This window comes from Trichoderma citrinoviride, assembly GCF_003025115.1.
Source record: "Trichoderma citrinoviride strain TUCIM 6016 unplaced genomic scaffold BBK36scaffold_8, whole genome shotgun sequence".
In the NCBI taxonomy this organism is placed as follows: Eukaryota; Fungi; Ascomycota; class Sordariomycetes; order Hypocreales; family Hypocreaceae; genus Trichoderma; species Trichoderma citrinoviride.
The window spans coordinates 1379561-1392569 of NW_020194716.1; the positions used below are offsets into that span (position 1 = coordinate 1379561).

Genomic DNA, 13009 nt, shown 5'->3' on the forward strand with positions numbered 1-13009 from the left:
AAGATGAAAGGTTTCATCAAGCGCCCGAGGAGAAACCTCCCCTCACCGTCGCAATGGTTACACCTGAACCTGCATACAGAAGCGCATGCATGCTCCTCTCATGCCGTGAAGCCAGACCTTTTTTTCTGCACAGGCCGCGCCCCCTCGCGAACGACTTATCGACCACATCTTTTGCAACAGTTCGAAGTTTGTCGTTTTCAAAAGTTAGCCATATCTCGCGGGAGGCTGGCCCTGGTCCTGCCGCTGCCCCCATCCAGGATTCGCGGGCGGCGGGTACGGCCCAGCGGCGGCGGCGGCGGGAGCCCCTCCGTTGGCCATGGACACGACGTCGGGCCTGTTCTTGAGGGGCTGCTTGAAGTTGCATATGTGGCAGACTACTTCGACGAAGCCTGATATGGTGAAGGGTATAATGGGCTGAAACACATTGATAACAAATCAAACATGATTACAGTTTTAGCCAAAACGACATTTTTTTCTCTGAGGAAAAAAAGGCAAAGGTAAAGGGAAATTTAGTAGTAACTCACCACGAAGCAAAAGGTGAAAAAGGGCCGGCTTTTGATGACGCGGGCGGACATGTTGCCGCAGTTGTGGCACTGGCAGATGATGCCCTCGTAGCCCTTGACCTCTGAGCGGAAGGTGTATTCGCCGCAGACGAAGAAGAAGAAGACCATGGCTGCGGATTTAGGTTTGCAACTCCCTTTTTACGTAGATATCTCAGAAACAATTGGGAATGAAGACTGGTTAAAGATGAAGGTGAGGAAAGAAACGAGAAAAGATGAAAAAGTGAGGCTGTGTAGCCCGTCGAAAAGAAGCGGAGAGCAGAAAAGAGGCAAGGGGAGTACGTATGCGCCAAGCTACTACTATATTCGGCCGGTCTGCTGATTTGATGGCTGATGATGATGCTTCTGTTCCCCTCCGCGAGAGGGCGTCTGCTTTTCAAGGGTAAGGGTTCAAAGTCCGATGTACCTTGCATTATACAGCTTCTACGAGTACCTATTCACTGCTTCTACATTACATCTCATTCATTACCTAAAGTATTGAGATATCCAAAGTTGATCAGTTGATATAGGTAAAGACAAAACTACTGCATTGGAGACCTGTTTGAAGATTGATTAAGTCATCTTGGCGTCAACTCAAGCTTTTCTTCATCCCTTCAGTCGTCTCTGCTTGCTGTCTCGATATGGCCTAGCGTTTCATCAGGCTTCGCTGCAGCTTCTGGTATCAAGGTAGCGGTACCTGCGAGAGACCCCACACCAATCCCATCGCCGACAACGCGCCAACAAATCCGATAAGCTAGAATTTCCTGCAGCCTTCAACACCAAAGAAAAAGCTATCGCAAACTTTCACGTCTCTTTGCGCTCTACCTCATCTCAGCCGGAAAACAACGCCGCACTCGCTCAAATCACCTCCAACAAAAACCATTTTGACGACCAGACGCATTTTGACCATCCTCACGAGACAGCTCACAACCCCTCCGGAATGCCCAGCTAGGGCACACAAAACAACCCCAAAACCTCCCAACCATGGCCCTCTACGACCTCAACATCGCCTGGTCCCCCGCCACGCCCACCGACCGCCTCCTCCAGACCCTCGCGACCGCGCGCTCCCTCGGCTTCACCACCGTCGCCCTCAACCACACCCTCGAGCTCCCCTTTCCCGCAAACCCCACAGCGCCCTTTCCACCTCTACCCTCCTCAACAACATCCTCCTCCTCCTCCTCCTCATCATCGTCCTCATCAGCAGCAAGCGCAACAACAAAGCTCCCCCACGTCCTCCACCGCGCAACCCTCCCCCTCGCCGACCCCTCCGCCTCAAACTACCGCCTCCCCTCGCTGACCTCCGTCTACGACATCCTCGCCATCCGGCCCCTCACCGAAAAGGCCTTCCAGAACGCCTGCCTCACCCTCGACATCCCCCTCATCTCCCTCGACATGTCCCAGCACTTCCCCTTCTACTTCCGCCCGAAACCCTGCATGGCCGCCGTCTCCCGCGGCGTCCGCTTCGAGCTGTGCTACGCCCAGGCCCTCGCCGCCCCCGACCCCCGCGCCCGCGCAAACTTCATCTCCAACGCCACCAGCCTCATCCGCGCCACCCGCGGCCGCGGCATCGTCATCAGCTCCGAGGCCAGGTCCGCCTTCGGCCTGCGCGCCCCCGCCGACGTCGTCAACCTCTTCAGCGTCTGGGGGCTCCAGAGCGAAAAGGCCATGGAGGGCCTGCGCACCATACCCCGGGGCGTCGTCGTCAACGAGGGCTTGAAGAGGGACGGCTTCAGGGGCGTCATCAACATCGTCCAGGTTGTCAAGAAACCTGCGGCCGTCGAGGGTGAGCAGACGGACGACCAGTCTTCGGCGGCGGAACAGGGCGGTAAGAGGAAGAACCAGAAGCGCAAGAACGGCGGGGACGATATTCAGCCTACGAGCAAGCGGGGGGCCAAGAAGATGAAACTGGCGGCAAGGGGAGCGGCATCTGAAAAGAAGGCGTCATGACGCACCATTGGTGCTTATATACGCTGAGCTTGAGACGTTGTGGACGTTTGCATTTACCCGAAACGCAGCATTGGAGGCGCTACAAGGCATGATACCCCAGAGGAGAGGAAAGACGAGAACAATGCCGGTTCCCGTCGGTTTACAGGCTCTCGCCGGAAAGATTTTGAAACCAATATATTACCTATGTGCAAGTATTCGTGTCTTTTCATTCTTAAGCAAACTGTGATGGCTACAAATGGTATCTCAAATTCTTTCTAAGTTGTCCAAACTCCATTAACCCTGCACATCTACACCCATTACGCCTCCTCTCTTTCGCCCCCTTACATCCTACACCAGCTTTCTTCATTTTCTAGGCAGCCAGTTACCCAATGACCAGGGTAGGTGCCGCTGCCGCAGACACTTTTGTCGGCTTAGCCGCTGGAACGCCGACCAAGGCGCCCAAGTTGAGCGCGCTGCTCAGCTCATATCCTTGGAGATCGGGCGGCGGCGCGGAGAAAGCCACGGGTACGGTGGGTGCTGCGGGAGGGATGAAGAAACCTGGCTGTTCATCTGCCGAGGGAGCGCTGGGAGCAAGGTTACCCAGTACGAGGCTGCTGGCTGGCCCAGTTGGGGCAGCGGGTTCAGGTGCAGCAGTAGCGATCGCTGGCGTCTCGGGAGGAGCCGTAGTGGTGGGAGCCGCAGCAGATGTCGATGCCCCTGATGCGACGGTCGAGTTTGACGAAGCTGCTGCTGAAGTGTTTACGGCAGAGGTGGTTGACGCAGGCTGCGTACTGGACTTAGGTGAAGCTGTCACTGTCGCGGAACCGGTGGTCGCAGAGGAGGCAGATGTAGACGCAACTGTTGTAGAGCTCTGGGCTGTTGTCGAGCTTTCAGAAGTCGTAGAAGTAGCGGCAGCTGTGGAAGTCTCGGTAGCTGCAGAAGTCTCGGTCGTTGCAGACGCCTCGGTCGTTGCAGACGTCTTGGTGGCTGTAGAAATCTGAGCTGTTGTAGAGCTTTCTGGAGGCGCAGGTGGCGGGGATGAAGCACTCGTAGCAGGGGCAGCCGTAGAGCTGGTCGCGGGGGGTTCGGTCGCAGACGAAATTGTCGATACCGGAGGCGGCGGGGGCGGGGCCGAAGTCACAGTTCCAACCGGAGGAACGGTCTCGGTGCTTGCTGGAGGAGGAGGGACAGTCTCGGCCGGAGGAGGAGGTACTTCGGTAGTCGCTGGCGGAGGGGGAGGGGCGGCAGGAGGAGCTCCTGGAATGAGTGTGACGAAGCCGGGAAACGTCTGGACCGGGGGAGTTTGCACAACAGTCGTTGCCGGCGGAGGAGCACCAGCGGGAGGGGCTCCAGGGATGAGGGTAATGAACCCAGTGAAGACAGAAGGAAGGACCACGGGGTTTGCCGGTGGAGGAGGAGGAGGTGCACTAGCAGGAGGTGCAACAGCAGAAGGAGCACCAGCAGGAGGAGCACCAGCAGGATCGGCTCCGGGAATCAGGGTGACAAACTGAGGGAACGTCTGGACCGGAGAGGCCTCGGGAACCGTGATCGCCGGAGGAGAAGAGACTGCCGGAGGGACGGTGGGTACGGCAAGGACAGTCGTTGAAGTAGCCAATGAATCCGAAGAAGCAGTTGTGTCCAGAGCAGAAGTCGTCTTTTGAGCGGCAGACGTTTCCACGGGTGCAGCCGTTTCGATTGGTACAGAGGTTTCCGCGGGGGCAGTTGACTGCAGGGGAAGAGTGACAATCACCGGCGAAGGGGTTGTCTGTGCAGTAGCGGATGTTTCTTGGGCTGCAATCGTCTCCGAAGGGACGGTTGTTGCCGCCGAGGACGTCGATTGTGAAATAATCGGTGCCGATGAAGAGGCTGTAGAGATCGTCGCTTCCGAAGTGACCTCGGAAGCAGAACTTGCCGTGGTAAGTGGCTCTATCATCCATGTTAGTCTCATGGTTCACTATCCGTCGGCTTCTGAATGAGCGTGCGCGCCCTACCTTGGGCGAGAGTTGTCGTCGGTAGCAAAGGCGAGGCGACTGAAGTAGTTCCAGTGACGGCGGTGATAATGGTATTGAAGGCACCCCCATTCTCGTGCCGATGTCTGCCTTTGCCCAAAGCATGTCCTAAACGATCCAAGAAACTGTCGGGCCTCGCCAGATTGCCATTGGCATCCCGGTTGAGGACGGCGCCCTGCGAGTAATGAGTTACTGAACTCTTGAGTTTCTGATTTGCGGAGAGGCTCATACCTGAACTGCAGAAGTAGCAAGCACGGCGTAAAAGATTGTAGGCCTCATCGCGAGTACTGAAACAGGACCTATAGATAAAGAAAAGGAAAAAAAGACGAAAAGAATGACTGCGACTGCGAGGCTGTTTCCGCAACTCAGACAGTAGGCAGAGAATAAATGAAGAAGAAGATGAATGTCAGCCAGCTGGATATCGGAATGAAACAGTAACTGATGCCGAATCAATTCTCGGTCGAGCAGAGAAAGCAAAATTAACGAGTGAACGGCAACGGTTGAGTAAAAGGCGGCGCCAGGCCTGTAATCCCAAATTGAGGGTAAAGAAGATCACCACCGATCAAATGGACGATGGGTGAAAAAGAAGAACAGAAATCACACTGGAGAAAAGTGAAGACGAAGCGGTCCAAGAAAAGAAGCATCGTGAAAGGGAAAAGGAAGGGGCCGCGTCCGCCCAAGCACCTGGCTCCGGCAAGCAACAAGCGCCAGGCTGACGAGGCCCTTCATTTCTTCGACTATGCTCGAAACCCGACTCTGTCTGGAGCATTGCCAAGACGCCGCCGCCTCCAGGCCAATTCGCGGCTCAAACGGCGGCGCGAGGCGGTTGAGGTCTAGACTGCGATACTTGGGCTGTCGGCGGACGACCCCGTGAAGCGAGGCTCCAGGCATCGTGCCGGGGCTAGACCTGGATCTGAGACATGGTTCAGACGCCTCCTGTATGAGGCCTGGTTCGCGATGGTGGGGCGAGAGAAGGACTATGGCAGAAGCCGCTGAGCTAAATCGACATCGGGCATTTCTTGAGCTCGTCAATGGATGAGCTGCATGTGATTGACGATTGCCGTGTGCAGAAAATTGGTGATTCCGATGTCATGTAGATTGGGCGCGAAGATGTGTTGTGTTTTGGCAGTGAATTTGCCCAAGGATGTATGTATGTGATGTGATTTTAGCGTAGGCATAGCAGAAGGCTGTTCTCGTGGCACCGGGGGTTGGGGATTGCCGACGCCGCCCAGACTTATCAGATCTCGGCTTGAACTCCACGATTGTAGTAGAAACTATTCATTCTTCGCATCGTCAGTACCCAAGGTTTGGTCAACAGGGCGGCAGTTGCATTGGGCAGGGGCAGTTGAGCGACAACGGACATGGTGTGGGACGACTTTTTTCGACCTGGACCGGGTTCATCGAGACGGCGTCGCCATGCATGAAGAAACAATCTTGAAACGAGATTGTCAAGGCGGAGGACGTGAGATTGAGATCGCAGGAAGCCTCTTTGAGAGCGGCAAATCCTGTCGGGATGAAGATGAAGAATCTCGGTGCCGAAGAAGTTTTTGTCTTCATGTTCCTTCCTTCAGAACTTTGGGCTCAGGTTGTTGGGGCAAGTGCCAACTTGTGCCATGGACAGCGACAGGAGCAAAGGACTCTGCACCTGCCAACCAGCAACAGCAGGCATTGTAACTCGTGTCTGTCTAACCGGATCAGGCAGACAGAGTGCCTCAATATCGTCTTTCACTTACACATCTAGTACCTTAGGTGCCCAAAGATTCATGGCTGATGACTGTAGTGAACCCAGCAGACAAGATAGTATTAGGTTTTGCCAGTGATTGATCGAAGACGCCTCTAGCTCTCTCGCTGCTTCGTCACACCGGGGTTTCTCTATACAATAGAGAGGCGAGGCTAACTAATACAGTAGCGAACCTTGTACAATGACTGATGTTGCCATATCAGAAATGCCCTTGGTATATAAAGCGTATGTGTGCCAATCTCTATACTATGCTCACCCAGCTCACAACAGACTCTGCCCTCCATTCGAGAATTGTAAAACAACGATGCCTAGAAAGGTAAGTCGCAAAAATCCACGGTACATCACCGTCGTCCGCATCAATGCACGCCGCATCGTTCCCGTCCTACCAATTGACGAGGAAAACAAACCATCCATATCCTCTCCTCACCAACAAAAGTAAACAGCCAAAGAAAAAAAAAAAAAAAAAAAAAAGGTAAATAAGAAACGCCCAAGCCAGAACCAAATCATTCTCCCTTCTTTCAATCCAAGAGCTCCTGAGTCGCACTATACTCGACACTGCTCGACCTCTCGGAATGTGACTCGGAGCCCTCCGGGATGGGCACCATGGCGCTCTTTGTCCATATGTGGATCGCCTTTGTCCAGTCCAGACCTTCTATGCAGCCGCCCTTGACGGAGAGCACGTTTTTCGACTTTTGTTGCCCGTCAGCTTTGCGTGGAACTATGGGAGGAGTAGAACGATGATTGTGAGATGGTCGAGGGGGGACGTACTGGCGTCATGTGGATGAGTCGTGTTCCGCAGTTGCGGCAGAAGTAGCTGCAGAAAGACAACGCTATTAGTCGAAAACTTCCTGTGTGTCTGATCTCGGAGGTTCGTGTTCATACCAATAGAGTGTCTCCCCTGACGCCGTCGGCCGCCTGTTATATCATATCCGATACATATCAGCATCAAGTTCATTCATACGTTGACCTCCTCCTCCTCCACTCCCCCCCGCCCCGGATCCTTCACCAACATCTCATGAGCAAAAAAAGATAAAGAACATACGCATAGCAATTCAGGTAATCCGTCTCCGGGAGCTTGAAATGCGGGAAAATGGCCGACGCGCCAAACGCCGAGCCCGTCTGTTTCCTGCACTCGGAGCAGTGGCATATATACAGCGCCAGGGGCTCGGGCAGCGGCGTCTTGAACGAGACGGAGCCGCACTGGCATCTGGCGTTCATGGCGGGAAAGGAGTATTATGAGGAAGAACAGGAGAGAGAGAGGGGCAAGAAAGAATCGATGAAAGAAGAAAAGAAAAATCGTGCGTTGTGCGTTGTGGTGAGTGGATGATGATGGTTGGTTGATTCGAGTCGTGGAACGATGGGACTTGTGTTTGAGGTCCGGTTCGGCGACCTATAAATGCAGAAACCGAATGACTCTCAGGTTGTTACAATCGGTTCCGTGTCCAGACTCATATACGAGTCAAATGGCGAAAACGACGGCATCAAACAACCATGGTGTTAAACTCAGTCCTCGAGATGTAGATGTGAAAAAAGTCACAAAAGCCGTCAGCGAGTTCGGATCTCCAAAACACACCGGTTTGCATGTGCCTAGGCACAAAAAAGAACGTCACGGTTCAGTTCAAACTTGCTAGGCTACCGGATGCATCACCCGTACTAATCCCTACCTACCTATGCAACGTGGTAACTCAACTATCCTCCTCGATCGACGTCAGTCAATGTCCCCCATTCCCTTCAGCTCCTCCAACATTAGGAGAAAAAAAGATCAACTCCGTTCACTGCACCGAAGAGTCACTCGACGAACGAAACAAGCCAGCCGCATATCCCCGCCGGTCTTCGCAACAACAGCTATACCAACCAGAAAAGGCAGCAATTGAGCAGCGGAACGTCGAATCAGTTTTATATAGTAAGCTGAATCCTCGCAATCTGGTTCGCCCATCGCCTTTTGCTTCCCTATCCGGCCGAGACTAAAAACATGTCCGACCAGGGGCCCGCAACTGCATCTCGGCAAATGCGATAGTATACGCTTAAAATCGCCCACCCCATCTGCCTTATACGAGTGTATCTTTTACTTTTATTAATGTCTGCTCTCTTTGTTTTTTTCGTTATTGCTGAATCTCGTTACTTGCCTCTTATCCAATAACTTAAGCCGAGGCGCGTGAGTCATCCCGTTCAACCCCCGGGTCCATGAAGCAAACCTCCACCAAGCTAACATGGGGTGTAGTATCGCACTCAATAAACCGCATCTTCAGCTCTCTCTCGTCTTGGCTTGCTCGTTTCCCATTCCCCCATTCCCACATGCTTCGTATTAGTAGTACTCCGCATATAGTAGAATCACAATCATTGGTCCTGGTTATTATTAAATGATTCCAGATAAGGCTGATCAGTAATCAACTAACTCTGCAAACCTACAACCACACGTATCTTGTCAGTTGAAGCAACAGCTCTTCCAGCTTACAATGTTGTAAGCGGCTACCCACGGCAAGCAATGGCATCAATGACAATAGATTCGGCCAATACAAAAGACATGCTCCCTTTCAAGCAACAATGTGGCATGAGAAAAGCTCATCATTATCAACTCCGATGACCGGTCCGCTCGTCTTCCCGCCCCCCAAGATCTATCGACAACTCGTCACAGGCAACAAATACACGAGTTACCTTTTGCAACTTAGCCATATTGTAGATGTAATGTGTCAATGTGTCAACCCAAAAGCACGTCCAGACTTGCATCCACGGAACAAAATTCCGCTCAGCACCCTCGGCGGTCCGAATCAAGGTCCCAATTGTCCGATACCCACTCCAGCCCTGAAGCTTCACCGGTCAATCCTCTGGAGCACGTCTTGGGTCCCGTGGATCAACGGCATTGGCCTATCTATTATTAGCCCAAAACACCTGTCCAGTTTAATAGCGTATCTACGAATTAGCTGCCGAGGCCGGCTTCGCAAGCTTCACTTCACTCCTCGAAGCCGAAGCCGAGGCCGACCTCAAGCACGTCTTCCCACGGAGTAGGTACACCGTAGGAACAAGATGGACATCTTGAAGATGAAAAAAAAGCTATCAGCGAAAGTGCCCAGCTGAACCTCCCCATTCATACCACGACACATTCGTCCAAGGATACAAAGACCCAAAACATCAAGAAACATGACCCAGACCCCAAAACGCCCCGACACCCACTACAGAACAAAACAAAATGGAGTCGAAGCTTACAAGATCCTGCCCATGCACGCAACCACCGCGTTGGACCCCTTCTCCCTCAAGGCGTCCTGCACAGCCGCGCACCACGCAATCTTGTCCTCCGTGCTCCACGAGTTCTTGATAATCTCAATCTCCAGCCTCTCCAGGTTCTCCATCTCCGCCAGCCGCCCGCCCTCCACCCACCGCCTGGCACCGCCGGCCTCCTCCAGCCCGTCGACGAACTCGTCGTCATCCTTTACGTCGTCGGTGCTCCTCCGGCCGATCTGGCCCACGATTTTCAGCCGAAGACCCCGGAGCCCGCGAGTCCACGACGCCGCTCGTCCCGGGCTGCACAGGTCCGCCCACTTGCTCAGCGCCGCCTTGCGTGCCAGATCCTCGGCCATAATCTCCACTCTCGCGTACCGCATCGCCAGGCGCTGCCACGGCCGCTGCGACTTGGTCACGGCTGACGCTGCGTTGAGGCCCGATGAGAACCAGTTGAGAAAGACAAACTCGTTGTTCGCAAACGGCACCTCGCGGGCCTCAAAGTAGATCTGCCGACAGGTGCGAAGCAGATTGGTGGGAATGCCCGCCAGCGGTCGCTCTGAGCTGAGCAGGCCCGGGGTGTTTCTGTTGAGCTCACGCATCCGCTCCTTTGTCCGCTCCTTGACCAGCTTTTTCCTCTCCTGCTCCGTCTTCATCTTGTCCCATTTGCTCTGGCCGCCCTGGTTCCCCTCCGAGCCCTCCATGACCGGGCCGCTGTCGTCTGGCTTTGCGAGCTCGATGATGGTCTCCTCGGCCTCAATCTCCTCTTCAATCTTCTTCTCAAGATCAGGATCAAGCGGGTGCAGCACGTAGCGGCACAGCATGGGAATGGGATATCCCGCTGCGAGCTCCTTGGGCTGGATGGGACTCATTCTGTAAGCCCAATAGTAGATCCTCAGTCGTATCTCTACCGGGAGAGACAGCAGCCGCGAGTTTTGTGGCTGAGTCGCGGCATTCGAGTGGTCCTTTTCCTCAATGTCGCCATGCGGCTTGATGTCTCTCCCGTCTGTCGCTACACCATCATTCTCCTCGTCTTCGTCGGCTCCAGGGCCAAATCGCTTGTAGTAGCACACAGCAGGCGGGTACCAGAACATGAATGGGCAGTATTCGTACTCGGCCCCTGCCATAACTAGATGAATCGCGTGAGTATCCTGTACATTGATATCCATGGTTACAAGTATTTCGTGCAATGCCTTGAAGAGAGAATGACAGTAGAGAGGGTAGAGGAAGCATGTCGCTGGGGTTTAAGTATTTTCTCTCCATTCTTTTTGACTTTTCATCTTGACTCTTTTTTAAGGAATATCTTTCCCTTCTCATCCTCCATTCCCCTCATCGGCAAGCGACAGATAGCCTCGGGCTCACTGAAAGCCTATTCTCACGCCGTGGCTATCGCGGAACAAAAGCAACGTGAGAGGGGGGAAACCCCTCCAAAAAAGAAAGCACATACCAATATGTGTTATGCAACACGGCAGCATTGTGAGCACTAGAGGGATGATGGTCAGCGTGCTGGTTCTTATATCGTCTCACCAGTTGGAGTAGTGGCGGCTTACTGCTGGGCCGGTTGGCAACGATGTGCGAGGTAACCGGCTTGGAAACGTTAAAGAGGTCGGACTCTGCCGCCGCTCTGAGTAATGAGCTCATGGTCAAATTGAAGGTGCAGAAAATGAGGAGGTGAGGAGAGCACTAGATGATCGGTTTGCCATCCGGTCGGATCTGGGAAGAGGGGAGCCTATAAAGAGGGAGCGTGCTTTGCGGGGAAACGTCACGATTACATATCCGAGGCACATGAACCCTTTGCTGGCAGCGTTGCATCCGAGGCCATTTCCGATCCCAAGCCCTCATTTGAAGTTTGATGCATCAAATCTACATGCCATAGCCGCGAGCCGATGGAGCTGGTCAGAGCCCTACCGGTCTGTCGGGTGAGGAAATAAGAAGCCAAAAAGCCACAGGGGACCGCTGGCTGAACATGAGCATACAGAGATCCAATCAGATCGGGGTCCGAGAGATTTTAGCGCCGAATGTGTGTGCATATTGCACATCCCCGTGTGCTCGTCATCTCCCGACCCCGGTAGTTTTGCCTTGCCGGCCAGCTGCTTGCTTATCGCTCCAGGTCGAACGACGCATTGAGGACCCTGCAACGTCATTGGAGACGACCCTATGGTTTCTGGCTTGAATCGGCGACGGAAATGCTTCGCACATTGATCCGTCTTCATAGGGTGGCTATCATCACTTCCGTCTCATGGATTCGTTCGTGACTCGTAGTTGCATGCTGCATGCTCCTGGAAGAGCCTGTCCCTCCGAGGCCGAAGTAGTTCAGGGGTTTGCCGCTAGTTCACAACGTGGTGTTTTCGGGCATCGCTATCGTCGTGGTAGTAAAAGGAGTCGCCTCGAACAGGCATAATACCCGATATGAAGCATAAAAGGGATAAGGAGAAGATGGGGAGAAAATGATGGACGCTGACAAATGTACTCGGAGTTCCTCGTCGGCGCCCTTTCCACCGACCTCCGCGAAGCTCTCTGCAACCTCCCATCTCGACGACAGAAGGTTCAGTCCTTGTTCGGCCACGCGCAGCGCGCTATGAAAACTCGCGGAGGAAGTCGCTGAACTCGTCATCCTAGGACGATCCAGAGCCCGGTGGTATATTGACGCCGTCAAATCCCCTTTTTACCCCGTACTTGTTTTCGTATTCAATGTTTCGCGGAAGTTCGAAGTCCCCCCTCGCCGCAAACCACAGCAGCGTCTCTGGCTCGGGACCCCTACCCACCAGCGTCGATCTTGACGGGTCACCATCATTGGCCTCGTCCATGTCTTCATTCTCGTCGTCGCCATCTTCGTCCTCGTCTTCGTCGTCTTCGTCGTCGCTTTCTTCGTCCAGACCCTTTCTCAGGCCTGTGCGCACTTTGTCGATGCCCATCTCCCTCTCGGCCTTCGTGTAGACGTCTTCGGCCTCCTCTTTGACATAGGTGGCAATCCTAGATTGTGTCCATGCCCTCAATTCGTCCCATATTGCCTGCAGCTCAGCAATGCCCTCGGGCGTAACGAGGCGCGCCGTCTCGCGACCCTGCGCCACAAGCTCCTCCACATCTGGCTCCAGCTTCTTGCGCAGGAGTTGCGTCAGAACGTTCTCTTGTGTTCGTCCAGGGAAGTTCGTCGAGGGATGAACGGCAATCCGCGAAAAGAGCTCCGAGTTCTCGCTCAGGTTGTCCAGCACCGTCTGCAGGTTGCGCTGGAGGATCTGGGCCGAAGCTTGTAACGAGGAGCTGCAGAAGGGGTTAAGCGCGTTAGCATCGCCAGAGACTGCCACGGCTGGGGAGCGAAGCATACGGATGAGGCAGCGGGTTGCTCTTGAGAATGTCCATCTTGAGGCTCTGTATGCTGCTCGAGAGCTGCGCCAGCCGCGCCAGCGTCTGCTCCACCGACTTGAGCTCGTCGTCGTCCAAGCCCAGCGCCGCCATGGTGGTGCTCGTCGCTGTTGCAGCTGATTGAAGTGAAGTCGAGGTTGAGTTTGTTTGAAGCGACTCTGATTACTTTAGCTGGTACGTAAACTCGCCGACGCGCTGCTTTGAGTCGTGGGGCA

The 13009-nt window shown here is 54.1% G+C and overlaps 6 protein-coding genes across 6 annotated transcripts; 1 reads left to right on the forward strand and 5 right to left on the reverse strand.

The window, feature by feature from the left end:
• Positions 1-204: 204 nt before the first annotated feature.
• BBK36DRAFT_1120667 (hypothetical protein) lies at positions 205-671 on the reverse strand (the record flags this gene model as incomplete). Its single annotated transcript, XM_024890725.1, has 2 exons — positions 205-414; positions 525-671. The coding sequence occupies 2 exons, from the start codon at positions 669-671 to the stop codon at positions 205-207; spliced, it is 357 nt and encodes a 118-aa protein (XP_024749273.1).
• Positions 672-1523: 852 nt separating this feature from the next.
• On the forward strand, positions 1524-2486 carry BBK36DRAFT_1169634 (PHP domain-like protein; the record flags this gene model as incomplete). Its single annotated transcript, XM_024895341.1, has 1 exon — positions 1524-2486. The coding sequence occupies one exon, from the start codon at positions 1524-1526 to the stop codon at positions 2484-2486; it is 963 nt and encodes a 320-aa protein (XP_024749274.1).
• A 355-nt stretch (positions 2487-2841) lies between these two features.
• Positions 2842-4753, reverse strand: BBK36DRAFT_164433 (hypothetical protein; the record flags this gene model as incomplete). Its single annotated transcript, XM_024897757.1, has 4 exons — positions 2842-3249; positions 3577-4391; positions 4457-4649; positions 4706-4753. The coding sequence occupies 4 exons, from the start codon at positions 4751-4753 to the stop codon at positions 2848-2850; spliced, it is 1458 nt and encodes a 485-aa protein (XP_024749275.1). The 3' UTR covers positions 2842-2847.
• Positions 4754-6733: 1980 nt separating this feature from the next.
• BBK36DRAFT_1120843 (hypothetical protein) lies at positions 6734-7433 on the reverse strand (the record flags this gene model as incomplete). Its single annotated transcript, XM_024890748.1, has 4 exons — positions 6734-6904; positions 6984-7029; positions 7098-7130; positions 7258-7433. 4 exons carry the CDS (start codon positions 7431-7433, stop codon positions 6734-6736), a joined length of 426 nt encoding a protein of 141 aa, XP_024749276.1.
• A 1978-nt stretch (positions 7434-9411) lies between these two features.
• On the reverse strand, positions 9412-10561 carry BBK36DRAFT_1135599 (hypothetical protein; the record flags this gene model as incomplete). Its single annotated transcript, XM_024892701.1, has 1 exon — positions 9412-10561. The coding sequence occupies one exon, from the start codon at positions 10556-10558 to the stop codon at positions 9416-9418; it is 1143 nt and encodes a 380-aa protein (XP_024749277.1). The 3' UTR covers positions 9412-9415.
• A 1485-nt stretch (positions 10562-12046) lies between these two features.
• BBK36DRAFT_1121089 (hypothetical protein) lies at positions 12047-12887 on the reverse strand (the record flags this gene model as incomplete). Its single annotated transcript, XM_024890787.1, has 2 exons — positions 12047-12692; positions 12757-12887. The coding sequence occupies 2 exons, from the start codon at positions 12885-12887 to the stop codon at positions 12047-12049; spliced, it is 777 nt and encodes a 258-aa protein (XP_024749278.1).
• Between the last annotated feature and the right edge of the window lie 122 nt (positions 12888-13009).